The 26,020-nt window shown below is 36.6% G+C and overlaps 1 protein-coding gene across 8 annotated transcripts in view; it reads left to right on the top strand.

The window, feature by feature from the left end:
* Positions 1 to 26,020, top strand: part of gli2a (GLI family zinc finger 2a) — an 80,218-nt gene that overhangs the window by 31,067 nt on the left and 23,131 nt on the right. For 5 of the 8 annotated variants that reach the window (XM_058786878.1, XM_058786877.1, XM_058786879.1 and 2 more), the window contains exons 3-4: positions 16,391 to 16,493; positions 22,762 to 22,964. In XM_058786878.1, the coding sequence (XP_058642861.1) occupies positions 16,391 to 16,493; positions 22,762 to 22,964 (306 nt within the window). Of the gene's footprint in view, positions 1 to 16,390; positions 19,817 to 22,761; positions 22,965 to 26,020 lie in introns of those variants that run through there. The other 3 variants (XM_058786884.1, XM_058786883.1, XM_058786882.1) reach the window with 3 other exon arrangements.

Genomic DNA, 26,020 nt, shown 5'->3' with positions numbered 1-26,020 from the left:
ATCTCAATACTTTGTTATATACCCTTTGTTGGCAATGACAGAGGTCAAACGTTTTCTGTAAGTCTTCAAACACTGTTGCTGGTATTTTGGCCCATTCCTCCATGCAGATCTCCTCTAGAGCAGTAATGTTTTGGGGCTGTCGCTGGGCAACACGGACTTTCAACTCCCTCTAAAGATTTTCGATGGGGTTGAGATCTGGAGACTGGCTAGGCCACTCTAGGACCTGGAAATGCTTCTTACAAAGCCACTCCTTCGTTGCCGGGCGGTGTGTTTGGGATCATTGTCATGCTGAAAGACCCAGCCACGTTTCATCTTCAATGCCCTTGCTGATGGAAGGAGGTTTTCACTCAAAATCTCACGATACATGGCCCCATTCATTCTTTCGTTTACACGGATCAGTCGTCCTGGTCCCTTTGCAGAAAAACAGCCCCAAAGCATGAAGTTTCCACCCCCATGCTTCACAGTAGGTATGGTGTTCTTTGGATGCAACCCAGCATTCTTTCTCCTCCAAACACGACAAGTTGAGTTTTACCAAAAGTTATATTTTGGTTTCATCTGACCATATGACATTCTCCCAATCCTCTTCTGGATCATCCAAATGCTCTCTAGCAAACTTCAGGCGGGCGGACATGTACTGGCTTAAGCAGGGGACACGTCTGGCACTGCAGGATTTGAGTCCCTGGCGGCGCAGTGTGTTACTGATGGTAGCCTTTGTTACTTTGGTCCCAGCTCTCTGCAGGTCATTCACTAGGTCCCCGTGTGGTTCTGGGATTTTTGCTCACAGTTCTTGTGATCATTTTGACGCCACGGGTGAGATCTTGCGTGGAGCCCCAGATCGAGGAGATTATCAGTGGTCTTGTATGTCTTCCATTTTCTAATAATTGCTCCCACAGTTGATTTCTTCACACCAAGCTGCTTACCTATTGCAGATTCAGTCTTCCCAGCCTGGTGCAGGTCTACAATTTTGTTTCTGGTGTCCTTTGACAGCTCTTTGGTCTTGGCCATGGTGGAGTTTGGAGTTGGACTGTTTGAGGTTGTGGACAGGTGTCTTTTATACTGATAACAAGTTCAAACAGATGCCATTAATACAGGTAACGAGTGGAGGACAGAGGAGCCTCTTAAACAAGAAGTTACAGGTCTGTGAGAGCCAGAAATCTTGCTTGTTTGTAGGTGACCAAATACTTATTTTACCGAGGAATTTACCAATTAATTCTTTAAAAATCCTACAATGTGATTTTCTGGATTTTTTCTCATTTTGTCTCTCATAGTTGAGGTATACCTATGATGAAAATTACAGGCCTCTCTCATCTTTTTAAGTGGGAGAACTTGCACAATTGGTGGCTGACTAAATACTTTTTTGCCCCACTGTATATGGCTACAAAAAGTTTATGTTTATATGAGAAGGTGCTGGATAAATTATTGGTTTTTACAGTCACAGAATGCCACAATTGACCAATCAGAATAAAGTATTTCAGAGATCCATGTAGTAGTTTTGTGGGGTGAAAAATGACCTGGACAAGTTAAGACTGTAACCACTACATTAGGAGAAGCACAAGTTGTCTTAATGCTATGCTCTAATGCTGTAAATTACAGCTTCAGTAGAGTTTTGGCATTTCCCCTGCCCCCATCCTCCCGTCCCCTATTTAGCACTGCAGGCTCTATCTTCAAACAATTGGCTGTTTGCCCGCTTTGTCTCTGTCCTAGTTAGCACTGTGCCATTGAGCTGTGAGGTCAGTCACTGGCACTTTTCAGTAAAGTGTTGGAGGGTCGACTCAGACCCCTCTGAAGTGTTTACCTAGACCCCTTTCTTGTGCTTTAGCCCTCCCTGCGGCCCGCACTAAGATAAATATTGCCCTGTGTAGAGAGGCAGACAGAGGCAAGCTTCTGCTCGTCTGACAATATTTACAAGAGCTCTAAGAGGAGTTAAACGAGTGTGTGAACAAAACGTAGTAGACTCACAGTTGACTTTTGTCCCGACGTTAAACACGAGGATGTTTTGAACTTTTAGCTTTGATACAAGACACCACTAAAAATGTCTCCAGGGGTGTGTGCAAAAAATTAGGCCAAGTTTGCTTTCGAAATACAGTGCACTGCTAATGCAGATAGCATTTTAACTAAGGCATAATAGGCACACTCCAGATAAGAAAGCCGTTCCAAAATGTAGGTAATTTATAAATTAATTAAATTAATTAATTAAATTTATTTTCTGCATTTGAGCATTCTGAAGTCAAATTTATTTATTTATTTATAATGCATAATGTTCTTTATGTAAATTATAATTCATTATAAATTATAGAATTACATAAATTAAAAATAGTTTGTTCATTTTATATCACAAACTTTTGATAAAAATAATATAATTGAACAGTGACAATTTTATAAAATATTTGCTTAGTGTTTTTATTAGTGTGCTTGCTATAGAGAGTTTTGATTCAGTCACTTATTAGGTTGCCTATGTAGGTAGTTCACTATGGTTTGGAACATACCCTGTGATATAGTGATGTAAATGAATTAATTGCAATTTTAACACACTTTTTAGGTATGTAAAACATGTTACAAATTATTTTATATTTTATTTTATCTATTGAGAATGCTTTAAAGAAACAGTGCCCCACACAGTAGCAAGCTTCAGTCTGTCCAGCCAAATATTATTAGTCATTCACAATGATGAGGCACTCTCATTAATTAGTCTTGTTTGTGTTCTTTCATTTAGACTTGAATGAGAAGAGACATATAGACTAACATTTCCCTACGTCTCCCTTCTCTGACCTCCCTACCAGTGTGGGTAGGAAAAAAGCTACATGTGTTACTCATGGGTTCTTGTTTATTTAGTTTTATGCTTTCATTGCCGCCAAGTAAACATTTCAGTTGCAGTCTGTTAGAAAGTCACTTTAGCAAACTGTGGTTTCAGAGGTATGGGGGAGGCTAGCAGATTACTCTGTGTGCTGCATTCATGAGACCCTTACATTAGAGCTGCTCTCTAGTGCCTCTTTACCTGGGTTCACCTCAGCAACCACCAAAACATAGGATTAGTTTATTTACAGTGAGATTTTTGACTGAAAACGAACAGGATTTAAAGCTGACACATTTAAACATTAATTAAAATTTCGTCTGGAACCGTATTCATTCTGTACATGGGTATTAATGCAAAGCTCATACCAACCACTTAAATTACATGTTCAGCATCCAAAATATCTTGGTCAGGTTAGGAGAAGTCAACTGAAAAAATACGCTTGCAGGATAAGGTCCTGTGTAAACATTTAGAACACTAAAAGTAGTAAACAGGTGGGCCCCCAAATTGGGAACAATGGTGGGAAAAGCATGACTTGACTGAAAGGTTTCCCACAAGAAAGGGCACTCACTGGATAGCACAGGACTAGCGCAATGATTTATGGGCACCAGGCGGCATGGCACAAAGAAACACGTAAGTTCCTTAAGTCTTACTCATCACTGGAAAGAACCTAAAAACAACAGGTCTGCTCCACTCTGCTTCCCCCTTCAGCCCTGTTTTTACGGCAACAGGTCTCATCCTTAATAGAGCCAACATTTTTGTGCAGTACTGCTGGGCAGTATGATGTTGTCATATATATGCTGATGGTAAAAATGTATCAAACAGTCGAAATTGTGCTTAATGTTGGATATTTTTAAAAACCACACAGTATAACTAGGTTGTTTTATGGATTAAATGTAATGTTTGTTTATTTATTTAGTATTGAGTCTCATTTTAAGATTTAAAATTATTTTTAAATATTGTTAAATCAAGTATACCTAATGTGACTCTTTTGTATAGATGACTGACTTATTCTTTATGAATAATATTTTTGGTGTACATTTATCAAGTTCCAAAAATAAGTAAGTAAATAAATAAATCAATAAATTAAAAAAATTAAATGACTTGACTTTTTTTTTATTTTAAATTTTATAATAATATTTTAAGTAATTAGTATTTATTTGTTAAAATATTGAAAGTATTTAAAACAATTATTGAAACAAGTTTTGAAAATCTAACTTAATTTTATAATTTATTTAAATTTAAGTGTGTGTGTGTGTGTGTGTGTGTGTGTGTGTATGTATGTATATAATTAGAATATCATCAAAAAGTTGATTTATTTCACTAATTCCATTCAAAAAGTGAAACTTGTATATTATATTCATTCATTACACACAGACTGATATATTTCAAATGTTTATTTCTTTTAATTTTGATGATTAGAGCTTACAGCTCATGAAAGTCAAAATTTGCATCTCAAAATATTAGAATATTTACATTTGAGTTTGAATAAATGACCATCCATACAGTATAAATTCCGGGTATCCCTTGTTCTTTGAAACCACAATAATGGAGAAGACTGCTGACTTGGCAATGATCCAGAAGACGAACATTGACGCCCTCCACAAAGAGGGTAAGTCACAGAGGGTCATTACTGAAAGGTGTGGTTGTTTACAGAGTGCTGTATCGAAGCATATTAAATGCAAAGTTGACTGGAAGGAAGAATTTGGGTAGGAAAAGGTGCACAAGCAACAGGGATGACTGTTTATACAGTAAATACACACACATGCATGTATATATTTAAGAAAAATGTTCTATATTAAATATTTTTATATATAATATAAATTATACAAATATAAATGTAAATATTTTCAAAATATGTCCTATATGTGTGTGTATTTATGTATACATAATAAATATAGACAGTACACACACATATATTACATAAACAAACACTTTTATTTTGGATGTGATTAATCGCGATTAATCGTTTGACAACACACACATATATATATATATATATATATATATATATATATATATATATATATATATATATATATATATATATATATATATATATATATATATATATATATATATATATATATATGTGTGTGTATAATTTGTATATATAATTTATATTTATTATTATTGATGTTTTTTTGTTTTTTTTAGATTGAATGATAATATGGATATATTCTTTTACCATGATATACAAACTTACTCATACCATGATATTAGATTTTGGTCTTGTGGATGGTTTAACCTTAATATCTTAATCTTGTACTGTGATATGGTGTATTATGATAATTTGCTCATTACCTCCAATGACCCCTTATATTCAAGGATCGTCCAGAATTTGGGGCTGTTGTACCCCCTCCTTCTTTGAAAAACTTTGTGAATCATGGTACAGGAGGAATGCACCTCTTTTGTCTGGGCGAAAGAAGCTCTCATCCTCCCATCCCCCTTTCCCTTCTCTAATGGGAGGCCCCCATTCCAGCCTGTTAGACATTTTCCTGCACCCTCCTCCCCCCAGCACTCTGTTGCTATCCCGTAAATTGAGCTTTCCCTTTGGAGGCACTAATTAAGAGCCTAATCCTCTCATCCGCAGAAAAGAGGAGGGCTGACGGGAAACGTTTCCTTGCAGTTCATTATCTATGTGTCCAATGGCGCTGATGCTGGCAGTGCCGCTCCTGGTCGTAAATGTTGTAAAAAATCGCAGCCGTCCATAAATCATCTCACTTGCGCAGCGTGACGGCATGAGACGGTTATCGCGAGCCAAGACGCTTCTGGTTAAAGTAAAGAACGCTGCCAATTTCGGCGCTGGTGGTAATGACGGGCCTCTTTGAAGCATGTAGGGTCCAAACGGCTGAGTAAAAAGCAATGGACAGCACTGAAAGCCATGAGCCACGGGGATATGGCAGCAAGAGGGGAAGTTTCATCCACGGGAAGTGATGCATTCACAATGGAAAAGAATTTTAATGAGGGGTCTTATTGTCAGTGGCATTGAGGCAAAGCAATTGTGACCTGGAACTGCACAAAAAGGATGTTAAATGCTGAGTAACAGGAATGAGTGTTTTGCTACGATTGCTTACTTCATTCTAGCCTGCCAGGAAGACCACTGCCTGGGTGTAGAAGAATAACAAAAAGACTGAAATGGAGAATGGACCAAAGCTTCTTTGGTTTATGAAAAGGACAAAATTGCTTAGCGTTTGTGGCCCGAGGCGTACAAGCAGAAAATGGAGGGCCCCCTAGAGAGGGCAAAGGAGAGGTACCGCAACCAGCCTGTCTGACCCCCAACTGAGGCATCCGCAAGACCAATAACAGTGTGCCTTCACAGATGTTTTCAGTTTAAGGGTTTACAACAAATTCTTTCACATAATTCCCCCAGAGCATGTTGAAGTCAGAGCCGGGGTTTGGCTAGAGAGTCAGGGCTCTGTTTTGTGTAAATGGGCTATTACCTTAACTGGGTCTTATCACACATGGAAACCTCTCTCAGAGCTTAAAAGTCTTGTTGAAGTAAAAATGATTTACTTGTTCCAAACCTGTATGACTTTCTTTTTTCTACACAACACAAAAAAGAAGATATTTTTGGCTTTTGTTTATACAATGAAAGTCAATGGAATCCAAAACAACACTGGATCCCAATGACTGTCATTATATGGACAAAATAAAACCTTGAAACATTTTTCAAAATACGTTTCACAGAAAGAAAGTCATAAAGGATTTTTTTCTCATATTTTGGATATCTCTTTCTATCACTCCATAAATTTTTTTTTAGGATATTATATAATCAGGCAAATTATACATGAACAAACTTTGTAAAAACTTTAAGAATATGGATATAAACAAAGCTAGAAAAATTAATGAATGGAAGTATTGAAGTGGAGATTTCAGGCAGAGAAAGAAAAAAAAACTTATTTTGAGAGCAAAGCCTTTAAGAATATGTATTGTAATTTGAAGTCTCCTGAAGCAAATTTGTAATTATTAAAAGAGTAATAAGTGTAATAAACACTTATATGTGTGTTTTTGATATTTTCTTTCCACTAGACTGGAAGAAGAAATGTTATGGAAAGAAAATCTCCAAATTTACCAGATTATGGTCAACTCTGGTTTTTCCTGGTAGTGTCAAAAGTTTTAGTGGGTTTTGAAATGGGTCACGGCAGGTCTTGTTTAGAAACCGCTGCTTCATGCAACACTGGGGAAAACATCATCATCTCAATTTTAAGTGTTGACTTTTTCTTCTCCACTGTTGCCCCCAAACATCTCAGATAACAAGGTCTCACCTCGATGTGAACCCAAGCAGGGATTCACTCTTATGAATCACTGTGGCTCTTGAGCCCCTGCTTTGTCTGGATGTGAGAATACTTCCTCCACAGCCATCGTTCCTGTTGTAAAAGACCTTTTGGTGGACCAGTAGTGCTGAAGAAGCACTGACCACTGTTAGCATACCCATTGTGTTAATGGACATCCTTTGTATCACCCACGGTTCAGAGGCCAAAGGGCCTCCTGAAACACCACAGAGACCAACGTTCCCAAGAGAAGATGTTCAAATGAACTCCCTTTTCCGTTTTTAGATTTGTAGAGCTTAAGGGAGTGCATAACCATGAGCCTGTATTGGAAACCCTCAATCACACTAAGCTGATGTTTTCTGGGTTTCCATGGGTAAGGAACGATAGTGTGTACTCTAAGGAGCAGTAAATCACTAATTCCAGCAAGCACCAAAGGCACAAAGTAGCTCTTAAGAGGATGTCTAAGTGCCATTTTGAAAACCACAAATATCAGTGCTGTGACCCAGCAACCCCTCATCCAATGGGATCTTGAGGCATGCTATATGGATGTCATATGTTCAGTATGATTGTTTTAATCCACCCATTTTAAATGACTAACTTTGGTTTTGAGGGCTTTGGCACTCTGCAACCTCATAATGTATACAGCACTGCAGATAATAGACCAAAAGTATTTACTTAATCTTGACAAGACAAATGTGTAAGCTTTTTTTTTTTTTCTTATGATGCAAATATCCTTTAAATGTACTCAATATTTTGCCATTTCATAATATTATTGCACTTTGAAAAATAAATCATAGATCATTGAAACTGATTAAACCGTTAGCATCTCGCTATAGCTGGGGACTACTTTCAGGCGCTGCGTAATATCATTGTGCCTGCTGCACTCATGGTACGGCAGCAAAGTTCCTTGATTATTACGCCGGAATGAGAGTATACCGGTAGTTCCTAGCCATATCGGCCTAGAAAATCACAACTTTTCATTTTCCGAGTCAAGTTTTAAATAGGAGAAATATTGAAACTCTTTGGTCTTTTTTGAGCAAGATGCTAAAGGTCTAATCAGATTCAATGATCTATGCTAAGCTATGCTAAAAGTGCTACCGCCAGACCCGGAGATCGGCTGAATGGATTCGAAACGGTAAAACTCAACTGTTTAACTCTTGGGGAGTTGGAAAATGAGCCTATTTTCAAAAAAGTTGAGTGTTCCTTTTAAGCAAGCATGCATTTAATTGAGAAAAAAAAAACAGTAAACATTTATAATGTTACAAAAGATTTCTATTTAAAATAAATGCTTTTTAAGTTTTCTATTCATCAAACAATCCTGAAAAAAAGTTTCATGGTTTCCTCAAAAATATTAAGCAGCACAACTGTTTTCAATATTGATAAAAATGGAGTACTACTTGTGCACAATGCACATTTCGTAATATGAAGCGTAAAATGTGTTTTAATGTCACTATTGATGAGGACTGTATGATCTTTGAATAATATCAGTCTTTAAATGCAAGATATTTAAAGTGTACCTGAAGGATACTTGCAATAGATCCACTTTAGCACAATCAAATATACTTCAGTATATCTTTAGTTGGACTTCAGCACTACTTCTGCACAATTAAAGTGCATTAAGCACAAAATTAGTTGTTCCAATTTAGCAGACTTTTAAGTATACCAGATTAGTATAGTAAAAGTACTACAACTGCAGGGAATTTTGCAGTGCATACATATGTAAATGTATTTGTTGTATACTTGGCATGAAATAAATTTAATTTTTCACTTGAGTTGTTTCATCAGTCATTTTGTTGACAAGATTAGTGACTCTCGTGATAAATCAGGTTAGTGATTAGCTTTGTGTAATTAGTCTTACTGAGATTTTTATCATCATCTAACTGGCACTGTTACACCAAAAGCATGCTAATGTGCAGCAAAGCACACACTCAAACATATGTCTAGCTCTGTACCTTGTACTGTGATGCATTGGGGTTATTTTCTGGTGCCCCCTGTCCTGATAGGTTTTGTCCCAGGACTGAGACACAGTGGAAGTATCGAGACAATTAAGGTAACTAGTCCAGTGCCTCGGAGAGGCTTAATAAATCACATTCAGCTCTCAGGGCTTATAAGGGCCAGCAGCTTGCTGGAAATTATGTGAGTGATTGGATGGATTTGGCCAGTTGTTTGACATGGCCTTAGACTGCCAGAGAGAAGCCAGCAAGACCCTGCTTTATAAACATTAACAGGAAAGGCACATAAGGTCTGCTGAGGATCTGGGGCTACTGTATTTATGACAGGGTTTTGTAAACAAAGGTCCTGCTATGAACTAAACGGTTATTTCATTAATCACATTAGGATAACTCCCAAACATTAAGAATTTACCTTGTATCTTCCTAACAATTTTTTAATACCTTTTATAAATAAGTCAAAAAGATTATATAATGCATGACAGATCATTCACTGGTATATGCTACCATTTTAAGGTTTGGGATCAGTAAGATATATATATTTTTTTTAAGTTAATACTTTTATTCAAGGACATATTCGATTGTTCAAAATTGACTGTAAAGCCATTAATAAGGTTTATTACTGTAAATTAGTCAACATATTAGAATGATTTTTCAAGGATCTTGTGGAGTTATGGTTACTGAAAATGCAGGAGTTATTTTAATAATATTTCACAATATTGCTGTTTTTACTGTATTTTTGATCAAATAAATGTTTTATTAATATTATTAATTCAATGTATCACAGGGGATTACAAAGGCAAACATCAGTATCAATATTAACACAGGATTCTGTATGTTAACATCAATGCATTAGATATTATGAACAGTCAACAAAAACTTTTTACAGCATTGGTTATGTCCTTTTATTTATTTATTTATATATATATATAAGTAAATACAGTAGTATTTATTGTTAGTTTGAATACAACTTCCAGTGTTAAAAATGTATAGGATTAACATTAAGATGGGCAAATGCTATAAAAGAATTTAAACATAATGTAAACTATCACTCTAAACTACTGATGTAACGCTAATATATTTTAATGTGTCAAACTGATAATAAATTCCTATTGATTTACACTGAAGCCATATCTAAAGACCAGAATAGCATAAAGACTTGGGGTTGGGCGCTTCTGGTTTAGGCTGGTAAACAACCACAAAGCACTAAAAAATACTCAGTTGGACAAATTTTTTCCGTTTAACAGAAACCATGTTGATACTCTGAAATATTCTAAATTGGCACAGGATCTACAGTTAACGAGGTACCAGTTTTGATTGTGGTATGGATGCCATAACTTAATCTACTTGGCCTTTGCCAGAAATCCCCTATTAATAAGAAATGTATCATTTTACAAAGCCCCTGGGGTGTTAAAAGAAAAGTCATTCACTTAATACTTCCTTTCAGTGCTGGAAGCAGTTTTCGTGCTCTCCCCTAAACCCCTAATCCTTCTGCCGCCACAACTAACGCCTTGGGAAAAAACCATCAACACAGACTAAATAGGGATGTTATACAGTGTGACATTTCCCAGGTGCGGGATGGATAGAGAAGACAAGCCTCTCTCTCTCTTTTTTTCCCCCCAGAGCATTTAACTGTTGCGTACTGCTGCACACTGATGTGTGACATTAAGTCAAGAAAGGCCTCACTAGGTTGTTCAAAAATGGGAACAAATTGCATGCTACCAGGATCGGCTGACTCCACTGGTGGCTCCCGCTCGGCCTGCGGCTTCCCAGGGTTCAAGGCAGCTTAGGGACTTGGTGTGGAGCGGTTTGCATGGTGCTGTGTAGTTAGGCCCCTTGCCAGGCCATTCTGCTGGAATTTCCTGTCTGAATCGACTCCCCCCTGCTCACTCCCCTCTTGTTCCTGGAGCGAGACAGAAAAGCCTTTTTAATTACACTGCTGCTGCCTGGCCTCTCAGGATATTATTATTGTTCTTGAGTGCTTCCTCTAAAGATGAGCTACTCTCAGTACAAAGCCGCCTGTCTCTTGACTCCGTTCGGACATGAAAAGTGAATGTTTTTCCTCTACTTTGAGTACCCGTTGATAATGTCTACCACCTGCTATTGTCTTTATAAGGACATTAAACCACAAGCTAATCCTGACCTGCAACAGAACGTGGATGCTTTGTTCTCACCAGATCTTGACAGGATGTTTTGTACATTATAGGAATTATAGTGGGGCACTGAAACAATAATACTTTTCGTAACCAAAACATGGTGCTTACTAGTTAAAAGGATTAATAGATGGATTTAGGGCTGGGCGGTATATTGAGTTTGTACGATATATCGATATATTCTTTATAAGCAATACGGTATAGAGCAATACCATTAATATCGATATATAGTACACTGTAAAAAAAAATCCGTAAAATTTACGGTAAAAAAACAGCAGCTGAGGTTGCCAGAATTCTACCGTAAAATATATGGTAGCAACGTTTTAAGTTTTACGGTTTTAACTTAAATTTACAGTTAAATACCGTAATTTCATTAACTGGTATAATGTTAATATGCCAACCTATTGAAGTACTGAAATCTGTTTTGTACCTTTGTATTACACTGATAACCACCAAATGCAGAAGGTGATGAGAAAGTCACATGATGAACCAAAGCCCATCACAAGCAGCTTTTAAATAATAACATATATAGAAGGTGCACAGTGTCATTCAAACACACACTAAACACCATCATGGTGAGACTCATTAAACTGAAATATGCAATAAACATTAATTTAACAACATTAGATGTAACATACAACCCTAATAAACATAACTGATAAGAAAAAACTAAGAAGAAACCTAGTTATTTCAAAGAAAAAACATCAAATTCAAACAAAATTTGAAATGCAACGCAGGGAATTCTGGGAACATCAATTTACGGTTTTTCCCTGTAAATTTTACATTCTTTTTCACTTCCAAAAGCGGTATTTCACCGTAAAATTGTCTGAAATGTCTATTACAGTTTTTGACCGTATATATTAGGGGAACTTACCGTTAACCATTTAACAGGTTTTTACCGTAGCTTTTTCACAGTCTTTTACCATTAAAATCACGGTCATTTTTTTACAGTGTAGTTTGATACGAGCGCTTCTGAAAAAAATATCTAGGGAGGACACAGACTGAACTGCTGCGGAGAAAGTGCATACTACAATTTGTTCTAAACATGTGACAAGCTTTATATGAAGAGCTTTAAAAAAAAAAAAACTGGCAAGATATACTAGCCTATTGTTTATCGTTTCAATTTAAAGCGGCTCTGACAGAAAGGCTGCGTGGGCCGCTGACAGACGCTGTTTAATGTGTTTGAGATGTGCTGTTTTCCTTGATGCATAACTTACATTTCACAGGAATATTCTCCATCTGTAAATGTTAGAAAGCCATGGAAATATTTCCATTTTGCTGTCCATTGTGCATGAGCTTTTGCTTTACGATTCTCCGCTACACTTCACAGATTTCATTCAGAACGAGCGCCGCCGCGCGCATGCGCACCATACGGACAGAGCGCAATAACTCTGACTAAAATATACATTTTGCTGAAATATTTGTAGTTGGACAATAAATGTGACGTATGTAGAATTTTAAACCTACAAGTAAGTGTATTTGTATGATAGCACTAACTGTGAAGTGTAATGGGGTAATCAAAATAGCCATTTTACTCAATTAGCTTAGTCTGTGCTTTTTTTTTAATTATTTTCATTTTTAGTTTAGTAAATTTAACTTCTGCTTTAAAAGCATTATTTTTGTTTTAAGATTGCAATGTCACAATGTTAGAATGTAATGTGATTTTAACCCTTTTTGCACATAATATATGCCTACATGCTTACATTCACTATTTGTTTAATCCAAATACAAAATACCGAGATATGAATTTTTGCTCATATCGCCCAACCCTAGATGGATTTGTGTTTTTATTGTATTGCAATGTTATTTTTATTATTTATGAGGGGGAGCAGGGTATTTATATAATACAATTAATTAAACAAGTTTTATTTAAGAGTTTAATAAATGATTTTTGTTTTTATTGCATTATGCATTTGTTTTTATACACACTTTTTTTGTTTCAGAAATATACTTATTTTACAGCTCAAAAGTTGTTAACACTTTAGTATAGGGACCAATTCCACTATGAACTAGTTGTTTATTAGCCTGTTATTATCATATTGGCTGTTTATTAGTGCTTATAAAGCACTTATTCTGCATGACCATATTCTACATCCCTAATCCTACACAAATTAATACCTAAACTTAACAACTACCTTAACTATTAATAAGCAGCAAATTAGGAGTTTATTGAGGCAGAAGTCATAGTTAATGGTTTGTTTATAGTGAGAGTTGGACCTTAAAATAAATCTACATTTATGAATTTCACAAGTAATTTGGAACATTTTAATGTAATGATATTAACTGTAGAATGCATAATGGGGCCCATTTTGACCCCACATGTTGTGATTTTTAAAATATTTATAAAATAAAATAATCTGGTTTTACATTTGGTTTAATCCATTTATTTAACTTGTTTTTTGTTTTGGTTTGGTTTGACAAGATTTACTTGTGTTAAAGTATTGAATTTGTTGTGTTAAACAAGACAAAACATTGAAGTCTGTCATTTTTTTTAAAGAATGAAATTTAGAGATCTAAATATTTTTTACGAGTTTCTATTAAAACATTCTTAAATGTAAAGATTTTCTTGAATGTGGCTCCAGTCTGTTTTGGGATGAAAATTTATGCACAAGCCCCTTGACTTTTTGACCACTTGCTCGATGCTGGTAGGAGCATACTATATCATGCTGTTCTTTATAGGAAGCAGAGTGGGTCAAACCATACAATCACACCTGTGTAGTGTGTACCCTCCTGAGTGCTGGACCTTCGTCCTCCTTTTGGCCCAAGAACAATGGCGCTGTCGGGGTGATGGAATAAGCCCCTCTCAGGCCGTCCCTACCTCTACATCCTCATGAGACCTTGTCCACCCTCGAGTCAGTTACTGTATCCCAGATTAAGCCTTTCAATTAATGTCTGCTCATTTGTTGTGTTTGGACAGGCTGCCATATGACGTTTGGTCTTTTGCAGTATATTTTTATGATGTTTAATGTGGATCATTGCATTAGCTCAGTGAGAGAGAAAAATGAAAAACTGCTCTTACTAAATGTTTTAGCTCCTATATGATTCTCCACACTTTACAGCACCAGTTCCCATCATTTTTAAACACACAGGAATCCCATGAGTTTCCAAAGGCTTACTCAAGCGCTGACATGCTGTGCAGTGTGCACTTGGCCAAAGCATCAATGAATATGTTATGTATATGCATGCTTATCCTCCTACACGCAAACCCTCATTACGTTGGCCCCTACACACGGATTTGAGAAATGCCTCTCCATATCCAACTCGCCAAGGAAAGGGAGTCCACCTAATTGGCAAGGAAAAACGCACTACTACAGCCTGAAAGTATGCAGTCACTTTGAGCTGTTGAGATGGATTTTAAGCCATCACACAACCAATCTCTCCCTGCATTTGTCGTTGTGAAATATCCTGCTTACCTGTCAGTTGTAGTTTCCGCAGTGACAGTGATGAAAAGGTTGAAGAGTTGATCATTTCTCCAGGACAAATTCCACTGGAAATACCGACATTCAAACTGAATGCAAGCTCACAAAGTACAATAACATGCACTGTTTTTTTGTAAAGCTTTGGTTTCAGAAATGTGCTTATTTTTGCAGCTAAAAAAAAAAAAAAAAAAAAAAAATATATATATATATATGAAGTTAATTCTGTTTTATAAAAGTCATTTATTTACAGTTTTGTTTTATCTTCATAAAAACTTAATTTGCTAATTTGACAAACAACTTTCATACATGCATACAAAAAAACCTTTCTTATAGTCCAAAAAAGTAGGCATGTTCAAATTTTTGACAATTACTGCACTCATTCCATGTTCCCTGGTGTAAAATCTGCCCATAATAAATAAGCATAATTTACATAGAAACAACGTTACCTGCTATTTGCAGGTGAATGAAGTGCAGGTTTTGTGCTGAAATATTGTGCACAAAAGTGCAACAGCTTCCTAGTGAATTCACCTCATATTGTTTGACCTGTTCCTTAGTCTTGAATCAGAATAATGCATGCTTGAGAGCCACTGTGATGATTGGAGTGAGAGTGGCAGCTCTGGAATGCTGATTCATACAGGTCTCCTCCTGATGGGGCCCCTGAGAGGCCCCTGTGGCCCTTCCCCACCCTCATCTACCCTCATCTCCTCACAGGTAGAGATAATGATCTGAGGACTTTACCCCCATAGTCTCTGTTCTCAGGTCAAGCCTGACTCACTGGTGCACGTGATGCCCAAGAATTTTAATACAGGCAAGGAATGGGCACAGACAGACACGCACAGGAGATGACATGATGAGTCCTTCCAAAAATAGCCTTAGGGGCTCATTAAGAGAAAATAGTATTAATAAATTAAAGACGCAGACAGTATATGCTATTTAGTGCTTACTCAAAGATCTATAACCACCACCTTAAGTAAGTTCCACTCATTAATGAAAGCATGTTGGTTTTTTACAAGACCCCCTTAAAGCAATCAGCCTTTTTATAACAGGAAGAGCATGTTTTGGCCCTCTTTTTTAGCCCAGACAAATAAAAACTCATCATGAGAAACTGTAATCCACTCATTGCACATGTAAGACCATTAATATTGAGGAACTGTTCATAAGTTTTCAATTATCTTGGAGATGAGAAGGCCAGACTGTGGCTCAGTTATAAAATCTAGTATAAATCTGCCTTGTTGTCTACTACTGTGTGTCATACATAGGGTTTGGCATTAGCCTGTTGCTAAGCTAACAACTCTGTACTCTAATATGCTTCAAAATTGTGAACAAGTACATTTTGAAGAAGAATTTGTTCCAGGACACTAATTTTATGTATTTCTTTTTGTTCCTTTTTCTCTTTCTGTGGTATTATTGTGTAATGTGGCTTGAATCATGGTTATTATAACTAAAATTAAAACCATAAAAAATACCTTCATATGTTAACTGAAATGAAATAAGATGTTTAAAAAATTACAATTTATTTTATTTCAGCTAGTTGGCAAAAACATTTCACATTTAATTTAATTTGTACTAAAATAAAATAAATAAAATGAAATAAAATGAATAAAAAAACAGTATAGACATTAACAGAAAAAAAGCTGAAAAATGACAAAATAAAACAAAATGAGTAAAACTATCAAATATAAAAAAATATATATATATTTTTTGTTTTTGGAATAGCGCCTTTGCACAAAACAGTGTTCTTATGTTGTATTATAGTCTCTGTTGACATGTTTGTCTTTCTTCTCTTCTGTCTTTGACTCCATAGCTCCTCACTTATTCTCAACCTTCCACACGCCGATACCGATCGACATGCGCCACCACGAGGGGAGGTACCATTATGATCCACATCCTCTGCACCCCATGCATGGGTAAGTTTGTTAGCCTCTTCAACATTCATTTTCCTCTCTTTGCACTGATGGAATCATCATTAATCAAGAAACAACCTGTTGAGTCATCTTCAATATAAAGCACACAGATTCAGAGCATGCCGTTGTCAGGTCTCGTCCAGTACATCTGTTTGTCTTCTGACAGAAAAATTTGTTCAGCTTTAGCTGTAGATGTGCAGCACATGGAGAGCCAATGTCCAAATAGTGAGAAACAAATGCCAATGATTGTGTTTAGTACAAAGCTGATGGCATGTTAGCATCTCATCCTTGTAGTATTTTATAGTTTTGGACAACATCTGTAAGTCTGACATTTACTGAAACGGTTTTGGCAGGTTTTGTCTTTTAAACCTGGAAATAATAAGAAAGTCCTAGGATGTAAAAAAAAAAAAAAAAAAAAAGAAAACTACACATAGTGAAAGAGACAAGCCAAAAAATAAGAAATTTCTGGTCAGTTTTTATGTTGATCATGTTTGTAATAGGAAAAAAATATAAATTTTATTTTAATATTATATATAAAATAGAAAATATGATCATTTTCATATATACAAAGACTAACATCAGTACAACTGTGCATTTGCATTTAAAATCACGGATTGGATAGCGATACATACTGTGAGCCCAGCGACACAAGAGCAATTTATCACAAGAGCCGAAATGGTCCGAAAAAGAGAATTCCTGCCGTCTCTATGTGTACTCTGGCTACTTTGATTAATGTGACTTGGCCTTGACAGAGGCCCCCTAATTCATCAGGACCTTGATTTAGCTGTCCTTTTCACTGCCTGTGTCCAATTCACCTAATTACATGTATATTGCACAGCAAATTAAGCACAGTGTTATCTTTTTTGGAAGTGTATGGCAAGGGTCTGATTTAAGGATCGGACCCTATAGAATGATTCATGATACATAGGTTTTATGTTACCACTTAGGATAGACATCTTTGCTACATGTAAAATGAGTTGTAAGAGGTTTTCAAAGGTAAATATTTGCAAAAAATACCTCTGCATCGGTGGTAGTGTTTTTTCCGTGTTTCTTTCAGTATGTAGGTAGCGACTCACTTTAGAAGCGAGTCATTCATTCAACCCTTTTGTTCAAACACACTGACTCATTCTCTTAAAAAGTAATTAATTGAATGATTCTCTTAACCAGTTTGTTCAGTCAAACTGATTGACTGAAGACAGAAACAAGTTACTGTCTTAAAGAGTGATTAATTGAATTATTCTCTTAACCGATTTGTTCAAACACTGATTCATTCATAACAAAAACAAGTGACTTTCTTGAAGAGTGATTTAATTGAATTATTCTCTTAACTGATACGTTCAAACACACTGATTCACCGTTACAGGATTATTGCAATGTGTTGCTTGGAGACGTAGGTGGAACACAAATACAATGCCTGGATTTTTTTCTAAAATTAACTTCATAATTTATTGAATTGTCGTATAACAGTGGCAATTGTTTGACTTGTGACCTGCAGATTAAAATAGCGGTTTCTGTATATTCAAATATGCTCAAACACATTTTCCAAAGAACCTTCCATAGCAATCAAACCTCTCCCCACAAGCACAAATAGGAAAGAGTTAACAAATCTTGAAGATGAATGTCTAAATGTTTGTAGAGTATTTCAGCATGTAAACAGAGCAATTAGCATCCAGAATTTAGCTTTCCTTTCCCAGAACCTCAATGACAGCAGAGTGAATGAGAAAAACACATCCTCCCTTATTCACTCACTAGCATTTTTCTTTTTAGAAAACAATTTCAGATTGCAGTGGTATCGAGAACCACCCAACATTTTTTTTCAAACCAACGTACTAACAGAAGTTGTCCAACTTAATTGGTGTTTCTGTTGAGTGAGGGGAATTTTTGCACATATCTTTTGGTTTATGTGTTGGTAATTGAGATTTTACACTCACGCTTGGTTCATAGGTTTGCATATTTAAGTTAATACATGTTTGTAAGGTTTGGACATGCAGTACCAACTGGAGAGCATGCCTCAAGTTCGGAAAAGGTTCCCACGACTTCCAGTGGCAGTTAACTGCAGTCTCTGTGGGATATGATGTGATTCATCTAAATCAAAACACCTGACCAGGAACACTGTTAAGATGTGTCATACTGATATTCTCTCTGGAGTCAGCAGGGAATATGCATATTCTGGATGTTTCCACAGAAACTGCTTAATGAAAGCACATATTAAAAAGTTTCAATTTCAAATGGAGTTATTGTGTTGTGTTACTATGGGCAGTTACCACCCATGGTGCAACGATGGAAGACTGCTAAAATGACAGGTAGCTATTAAGAAGAAGCTCTCTAAATGCACCATGACATACCCTGTCTATGACTAAGGTATCTTTAACCGTTCAAGTACCATCTTGTCAGAGAGAGGGCGTAACAACAAGACCTCAGTTATCATTCTTGTCAGTAGGGGCCCACTTTTTCTTATCCCTTGACAGGTAAAGTTGTAAATAATGGCTTATTATTGAGGGTTCAAACACCCTGAGCAGTTTTCCTGATTTATTTATACGTTGACATGTTGTCTTGTCAATTTTGACTGTCTGGCAATCACTGAGAAATGTGGGAATGTACCCAAAACTGGGTTAATTATGTTTTTGTATACTTAGGAGTTGTCGCTTGCTGTTGTTGACATACTTTCCAATAGTAGTACAATTATGGTGGGAAATGCTTCAAAACCATTGTAAATATTATTGCATTATAAATGAATGTTTTGTTTTTAATTAACAATTTTTAATTGACATCTGTTGATCTTCAGATTGGGACACTGAAACAAGTGGTCACTATAATTACAACCGTGCTGACATTTTCTGTGGCGATGCCATCTGTTGTGATACTCTTGTCAGTGGTCAAGATGGCAACCAAAAGCACATGCTTGTATGGCCGCAGATAACACATCTTTGCTGGCAGTTTGCAAAATCATAGCACTATTGCAGGCGAATATTAATTTTGAGCACTTGCTCCAGCCGCCCCCGCCCCCCCTTTCCACAAATGGGGGGGGGAGGATTTGGTGGTTTGTGTATGGCGAGTCTGTTTTCTTTCAGCTCCTCAAGAACAGAGACGTCTTTATGGCTATCCTTTCAAGGAGGCTGATGGCAGAAAGTTGGCAACAGGACAAGCCTGGTAGTCTGCAGGCGTTTACTGGAAACTGAGCACGACTCAGGCTGGGTGCAGGTTGGCCTCCGAACAGAGATGGTATAAATGAGAGACTGAGATGAAGCCAGACTGTGCCAAGCATAATGCATCTGATACCCGCCGTTCAGATCGTCACTGTAGGCTTTGCTCACATCTCATTAAAGGTACAAAAAACTGTTTATCCATTTTTGAAAAATGCATGTATTAAAGCAATGGTTTCAAATTCTGTCATCATTTACTCAGCCTCATATCATTTTAAACCTGTATTCTTTCTTCTGTGCAATTGCAAAAGGAGATGTTAAGCAGAAAGTGAATGGTAATCAGGGCTGTAAAACTACAAACATGACAAAAAACACCAAGGCAATAACTTCTCTTCAGAATTGCTTTGAGTGATAAAAAGTTATTTACTAAAAAGAACCCCACAAAATAACCAATGACGTTAGGCATCATCACCGTCAACCTAGTATATTTGAAAATTCTGTTCCTCACGCAAAGCTATTGCACAGCTCAAAAATATTTAGAATATAGTCATTCTAACTACTTTTATCATACTTGAATGGTGCTTTTAGTCAGTTTTTGCAGCTGGTCACCATTTACTTTCATTGCACGCCAAACAGCAAGATTCAACTTTCTGCTAAACATCTTGGTTTGGAAAAAACATGACGGTGAGTGGATGATGACAGAACTGTTACCTTAAGTATTTGGCACATAACTAAATACATTTTTATGGAGGCAATCTGTAATCCTCTTCATTCACATGTCAAACAAATCTAAATAACATACACTTTCTTAAAAGAGACATCCCCCTTTCATTGAGGCAAAAGCTTTTTTCCCTTTCCCGTAGAGTACGGTCTAATTTTCCTTGAAACAAAATGAATGTGTAGCTATAGTTGTAGCCTGCTTGCCATCAAATCCCCAGAAGAACCGACCATCCCCCCGCAATTTGCAGCCCGTGTGCAGAACACACCCTTGTGGAGCGCAGGCTCTGATTCATACGCATGGTCATTTCCTCTCCCAGTGGAAAGTAAAGTAGTATGGGGACATAGACGGGTCTGCTTTATTTAACACTGTCTGACATATCCCCTGTGTTCAAGAGCACTCCATTTAGGGACTCAACTGCAACAAAAGAGCTCTCTGGGATGCTGGGTTATGATTGGTCAGTCACCGCATTAGCCAATCAGAATCAGTTTGACATCGTGGTCCAGATCACATTTTTTGGGTTTATTTTACAATAATTACTTTTTCTTTCAGGACCTTTGTGTAGCTCTGAGATTATGTTGATAGCAATGCCAAGGTTGTGGGTTCGATTTCCCAAGGAATGAATGAATTGGAAAAACTTTACAGCTTGAATGCAATACAAGTTGCTTTGACGAAAAACATCTGCCAAATGCTTAAATGTAAAAGAAGAACATCAGATTCTGATCTTGCTCTCGTCCAGGTGTTTAACCACTGTACACTAACATGTAGGTCATGGGTTCGATTCCCAAGGAATTCATGAATTGAAAAAAAAATTACAGCTTGAATGCAATGTAAGTTGCTTTGGTTAAAAGCATCTGATCTGCCAAATGCATGAATGTAAAAGTGGGTCATCAGATTCTGTTCTTGCTCTTATTCAGGTGTTCAACCACTGTATACTAACAATGAAGGTCATGGGTTTGATTCCCAAGGAGTTTATGAATTATAAGAATGGTATAGCTTGAATGTAATGTAAGTCACATTGGATAAAAGCGTCAGCCAAATGCGGACATGTACTAGTAGGACATTAGATTCTGATCTTGCTCTCGTCCAGGTGTTCAACCACTATACATTAACATATAGTTGAGGGAACCACACGCAAATGTCTCTTCAAACATCTCTCTGATTCAGAAGATCAGACTGTGTGCTCTACTTTCAGGAAATGTTAGAGTTACAGCTGCCTCCTGGCTGGTGTTTTTTTGGACTGGCGTGCGGGCGGCGTAGATACCTGCCAAGACGTGACACATTTATATCCTCACCATGACCTGTGGGCTATCTGTGAACTTCTGCCCCACTATCTTGTTTTACACATCAGTTTCTTCAAACACCGTCTGAAAAATGGAGGGGAAGTATTAAGCAGTCTCATCATAACACTTCAAGCTTGTGTGTCTTCAGGGGTGTCCATCCCACGCAGACATTACAACATCCATGTACTACAGCATTCTCAGTCTCGACTTGTTCAAGACCTCAGGTGTAAAGGGAGGAGTAGCTTGTCTACATTTGAGACTCGTGAAAAAAACATGATCACTTTCACAGTTCACATTGAAGCCCAAACCCAGTCTGTAAAGTCCCTTGACCCAGTTGATACTGACAACTGGACCTGACCTGAACCTAAAATTGTTTGCCAGCAACTTGTTCTGTCAAGAATGTAGAACTTAGCAAATTTTCTTGTTTTAATTTATCTATAAATTTGCTTCTCAGACATACTTTTGATTTGAGATTTAGACATTTTGTATGGAAAACAAGACAAAAATACTAAGGATTGAAGTGTCTGATTTACCTACGGAGTTTTTGATACATTTTATATATATATATATATATATATATATATATATATATATATATATATATATATATATATATATATATATATATATATATATATATATTATTATTATTATTTCGTTTTTTACTGTAATATGCAACATGTTTCTAAATGAAACTGGATAAACTGGGGGGAAAATAGAGGGTTAAATTTGATTTTATTAATCACAGATTGAATTAATTTTGGAAAGTGGGCATTACATACCAGAAGGGAGCCAGACGACTGCAGGGGACATGGGCTGAAAAATTTGATTTGTGGCGTCATCTAAAAAGGAAACTCAATGCACCATAAAATAAGGACTATGCATTGAGGAAGTAAATAGTCATTTCTGATTTCCTGATCACTATAAGTTCTGAGCTTGTTTTAAGTGAAATAATTCATGTCTGTCGTTGACACAGTGAAAGACATTAAGTATTTTTATGTGGCCTCAAGACATGCATTTACACAGAGGGTCCCTAATTACGCTACACTTAAGCACTTAAACTATGTGGCAGCTTGTCTTTGTGTAAGAAACTAATTCAGGTCTTCTTTCTCTTTGTCTTTTGCCAGACCGCATGGATTATCTGGCAGTCCGGTTATCTCCGATATCTCTTTTATCCGACTATCGCCTCATGCTGCAACTACCGGAGAATCACCCTTCAACCCACCTCACCCGTATGTCAACCCACACATGGAGCACTACCTGCGATCAGTCCACAGCAGCCCCACGCTCTCCATGATCTCTGCAGCACGTGGACTGAGCCCTGCTGACGGTGAGTCTCGTATAGTGCTCTTGTCATTGACAAATGCACTAGCTTTCAATAATTTTTTTTTTAAAGAGATGACTATATTTATTCAGCAAAGTCACATTAAATTGGTAAAAACTGACAGTACAGACGTACAGTTACAAAAGATTTGGATTTCAAATACTCTGCTATTTTTAAAGAATCCTGAAGAAATGAATCACAATTTCCACAAAAATATTAAGCAGCTTAGTAGTTTTTAACATTGATAATAAGAAATGTTTTTCTGAGCGCCAAATCAGCAGATCAGAATGATTTCTGAAGGATCATGTGACAATGAAGACTGGAGTAATGGCTGTTAGAAATACAGCTTTGTATAAAATTGTATTTTGTTCCACATAACTTATTTCAAAAACATTAACATCTTACCGTCTTACCATTTAAACATTTGAACAGTAGTGTATGTTCAGCCAAAAATGTAAAATTTCATTTACATTCCATGTCTTTCTAAACCCATTTGATTTTCTTTTGTGAAACACAAAAGCAAATGTTTCAAAAATGACTAAAAGCACCATAAAAGTAATCTATCTGACTTATGTGCTGTAATGTAAGTGTGAGAAAAGACAGAAATGAAGCACTTTTACAATACTTTGATGTTTTGGGTTCTTGACAGCCCCTAGAAACCATTTGGTTTGATTTTATGGAGTGAACATCCTATCTAGCATCTTATTTTATGCTTGAAAGAAAAAAGAAAGTCACAGGTTTAGAATGGCATGAGGGTGAGTGAATTATAACATCCGGGACAGCCAAGGTATTTCTACAGTGGTTTACTAAAAACATGCTTTCTTGTGATGCTACCTCCATGCTTTTAGATGCCAGTAGAAATCCAAGAGCACTTTTGAATCACCCATTATACCGGATGAAAGTGGGTTTTATGCATGTGGGGGTATGTCTGGGAGAAGGAATAAAAACATTGGTCAGCGAAGAAAGAAAGCTAATGGTTCCACTCCTCCACAAACTGAAACACAACAGAAGCTCTCTACCATTGTTTATCTCCTTTAATGTGTCAACGATTTAGACATTAAGTGTGCTAAAAAAAACATTACTGTAGACCTGTTCTTATTTATGTAGGCCTGAATATGTAAATAGATGATAGTCAGAAAGAAAACAGTTTGTTGAACATTATGTACCTTGCCAAAAGCCTGGTCCCTTCAGCCTTGTTTCTATAACAGGTTGGGACGAGAGATAAGTCACTAAGCACAAAGTCTTGGCAATAATGGCTCTGCTTTCACACTTAAATAAACAATGTGGAATAGATTGTGTTGTTGATTAGAGATAATGGAAGGAGTTGAGCTTGAGTTAGTCTAAATAACAACTAAAAAGCCTATTTCCCACTATTTCATATACACCTTGTTCCCAGCAGCTGACCAACATCTTCAAAGGTCTCGCATAAAAGGCGTACAAGTGATTAATTCAATGATTTGCGTAAAATTCCTCCCTAATCCAAGTCAAAATTAGATTTTTTTTCCTCCTGCATTATACAGTCAGCTAATTTCATGACAGTGCTTCAGTCGTGCAGAAGTCAATCATGTTCTCATGTTTAACAGAAGGTCCATAAAGAAAACTGATGAAGATCGGTGGAGATGTCCCCTGCCCCAGAGCAGTGTTCTGACTGCTGATCTGCCTTCATTGGTCCACCGCCTCAGGGCTTTTTCAGCTCCGGCCTCTGCCGCACCCCTCCTCACTTCGATTCTGAGCCCCTCTAGGGATGCAGTTATACGATCCGGCGAGCGTGGAGAAAATAAACGGCCTTGTTCTGCCATGAATCCAGCACAAACACACGCCTGTTCTTTTTTAACCTCGCTAGGGCCTAATTGTTCCTGATAGAGCTGTTATGGTATGAATGGCCAAGCAGCAAGAATGAGGTGGAACCCCCCCACCATCCTGAGTGTCCCATAACTTAAGCAGCAAGGACGTGAACTGCTGTTATTTCTTCATCGTAGGCGAGTGTTACGGAAATGACATAGGAGGCACTAATGGTTATCTGACCTAGGCTGAAAGAAAAATAAATATATCCTTTGCATGTATTGCTTTTGACACCTTTAGTCTGAGGTTTACTATGTGCTGGTGTTAACAAACTTACCCAAGTTTAGGGAAGGAGAGAGCACCACTTTTGACTTGTAAACATACTTCAAGATGTCTGCTATAAACTATATATCTATATAATATATATATATATTTTTTTTAAACGGACTTTTATTTTTTGTTCAGCAAGGTCAAGTTAATACAATTTTTGAATTGGTACTAAAGATTTCTATTTTAAATAAATGCTCTTTTATTTAAACTTTCTATTCATTGAAGAATCCTGAAAAAAAAAAAGATCTTAGTTTTCACAAAAATATAAGCAGCATGTTTTTTGAGCACCAGATAAGCATTTTAGAATAATTTCTGAAGGCTCATGGCTGCTGCAAATTCAACTTTGCCATCACAGGAATAAATAACATTTTAATTATATATTCAAAAAGAATATAGTTATTTTAATTTGTAATAATATTTCATAATATTTTTTTAATCTTTTACTGTATGCGTACAGACTTTGCTTATTATGTTATGTGAATGATTTATAAAATAAATTAAAAGGAAGTCATATTAATGTTAATATTTTAGTTTTAATATTTAGTTCTTTCAATGTTGTGAAACATGAATTTTCAACATTACACAGCATTTATTGTAATATTTCCTATTGGAAGGTGACACTTACTGTCAATATTAGTTCAGCAACTCGCACAACTTGACTCACAAGAAGCTTCATTTAATAATTCATTGCTAATCATTAGCCAGACTATTTCAATAGTTTTATTCATAAAGGTATTTACCTTTTTTTTTTTTTTTTTATGCTAAAAACAGAATCAAAAAATGTCTATCAATTTTCTCATGTACTGTACTGTACATCTCTCAGCCATAAGCAGCTGTATAACTTGTCTTAATACTGTATATGGCCATGTGACAAAACATTGTGCAGGGGACGGTATGTCTAACTTCACCCTCCGCTACCCATCTGTGTGTATGAATCCTAAAATACTACA

The sequence above is a fragment of the Onychostoma macrolepis genome, chromosome 09 (assembly GCF_012432095.1).
Source record: "Onychostoma macrolepis isolate SWU-2019 chromosome 09, ASM1243209v1, whole genome shotgun sequence".
NCBI lineage: Eukaryota > Metazoa > Chordata > Actinopteri > Cypriniformes > Cyprinidae > Onychostoma > Onychostoma macrolepis.
This window is presented reverse-complemented; position numbering and strand designations above follow the sequence as displayed.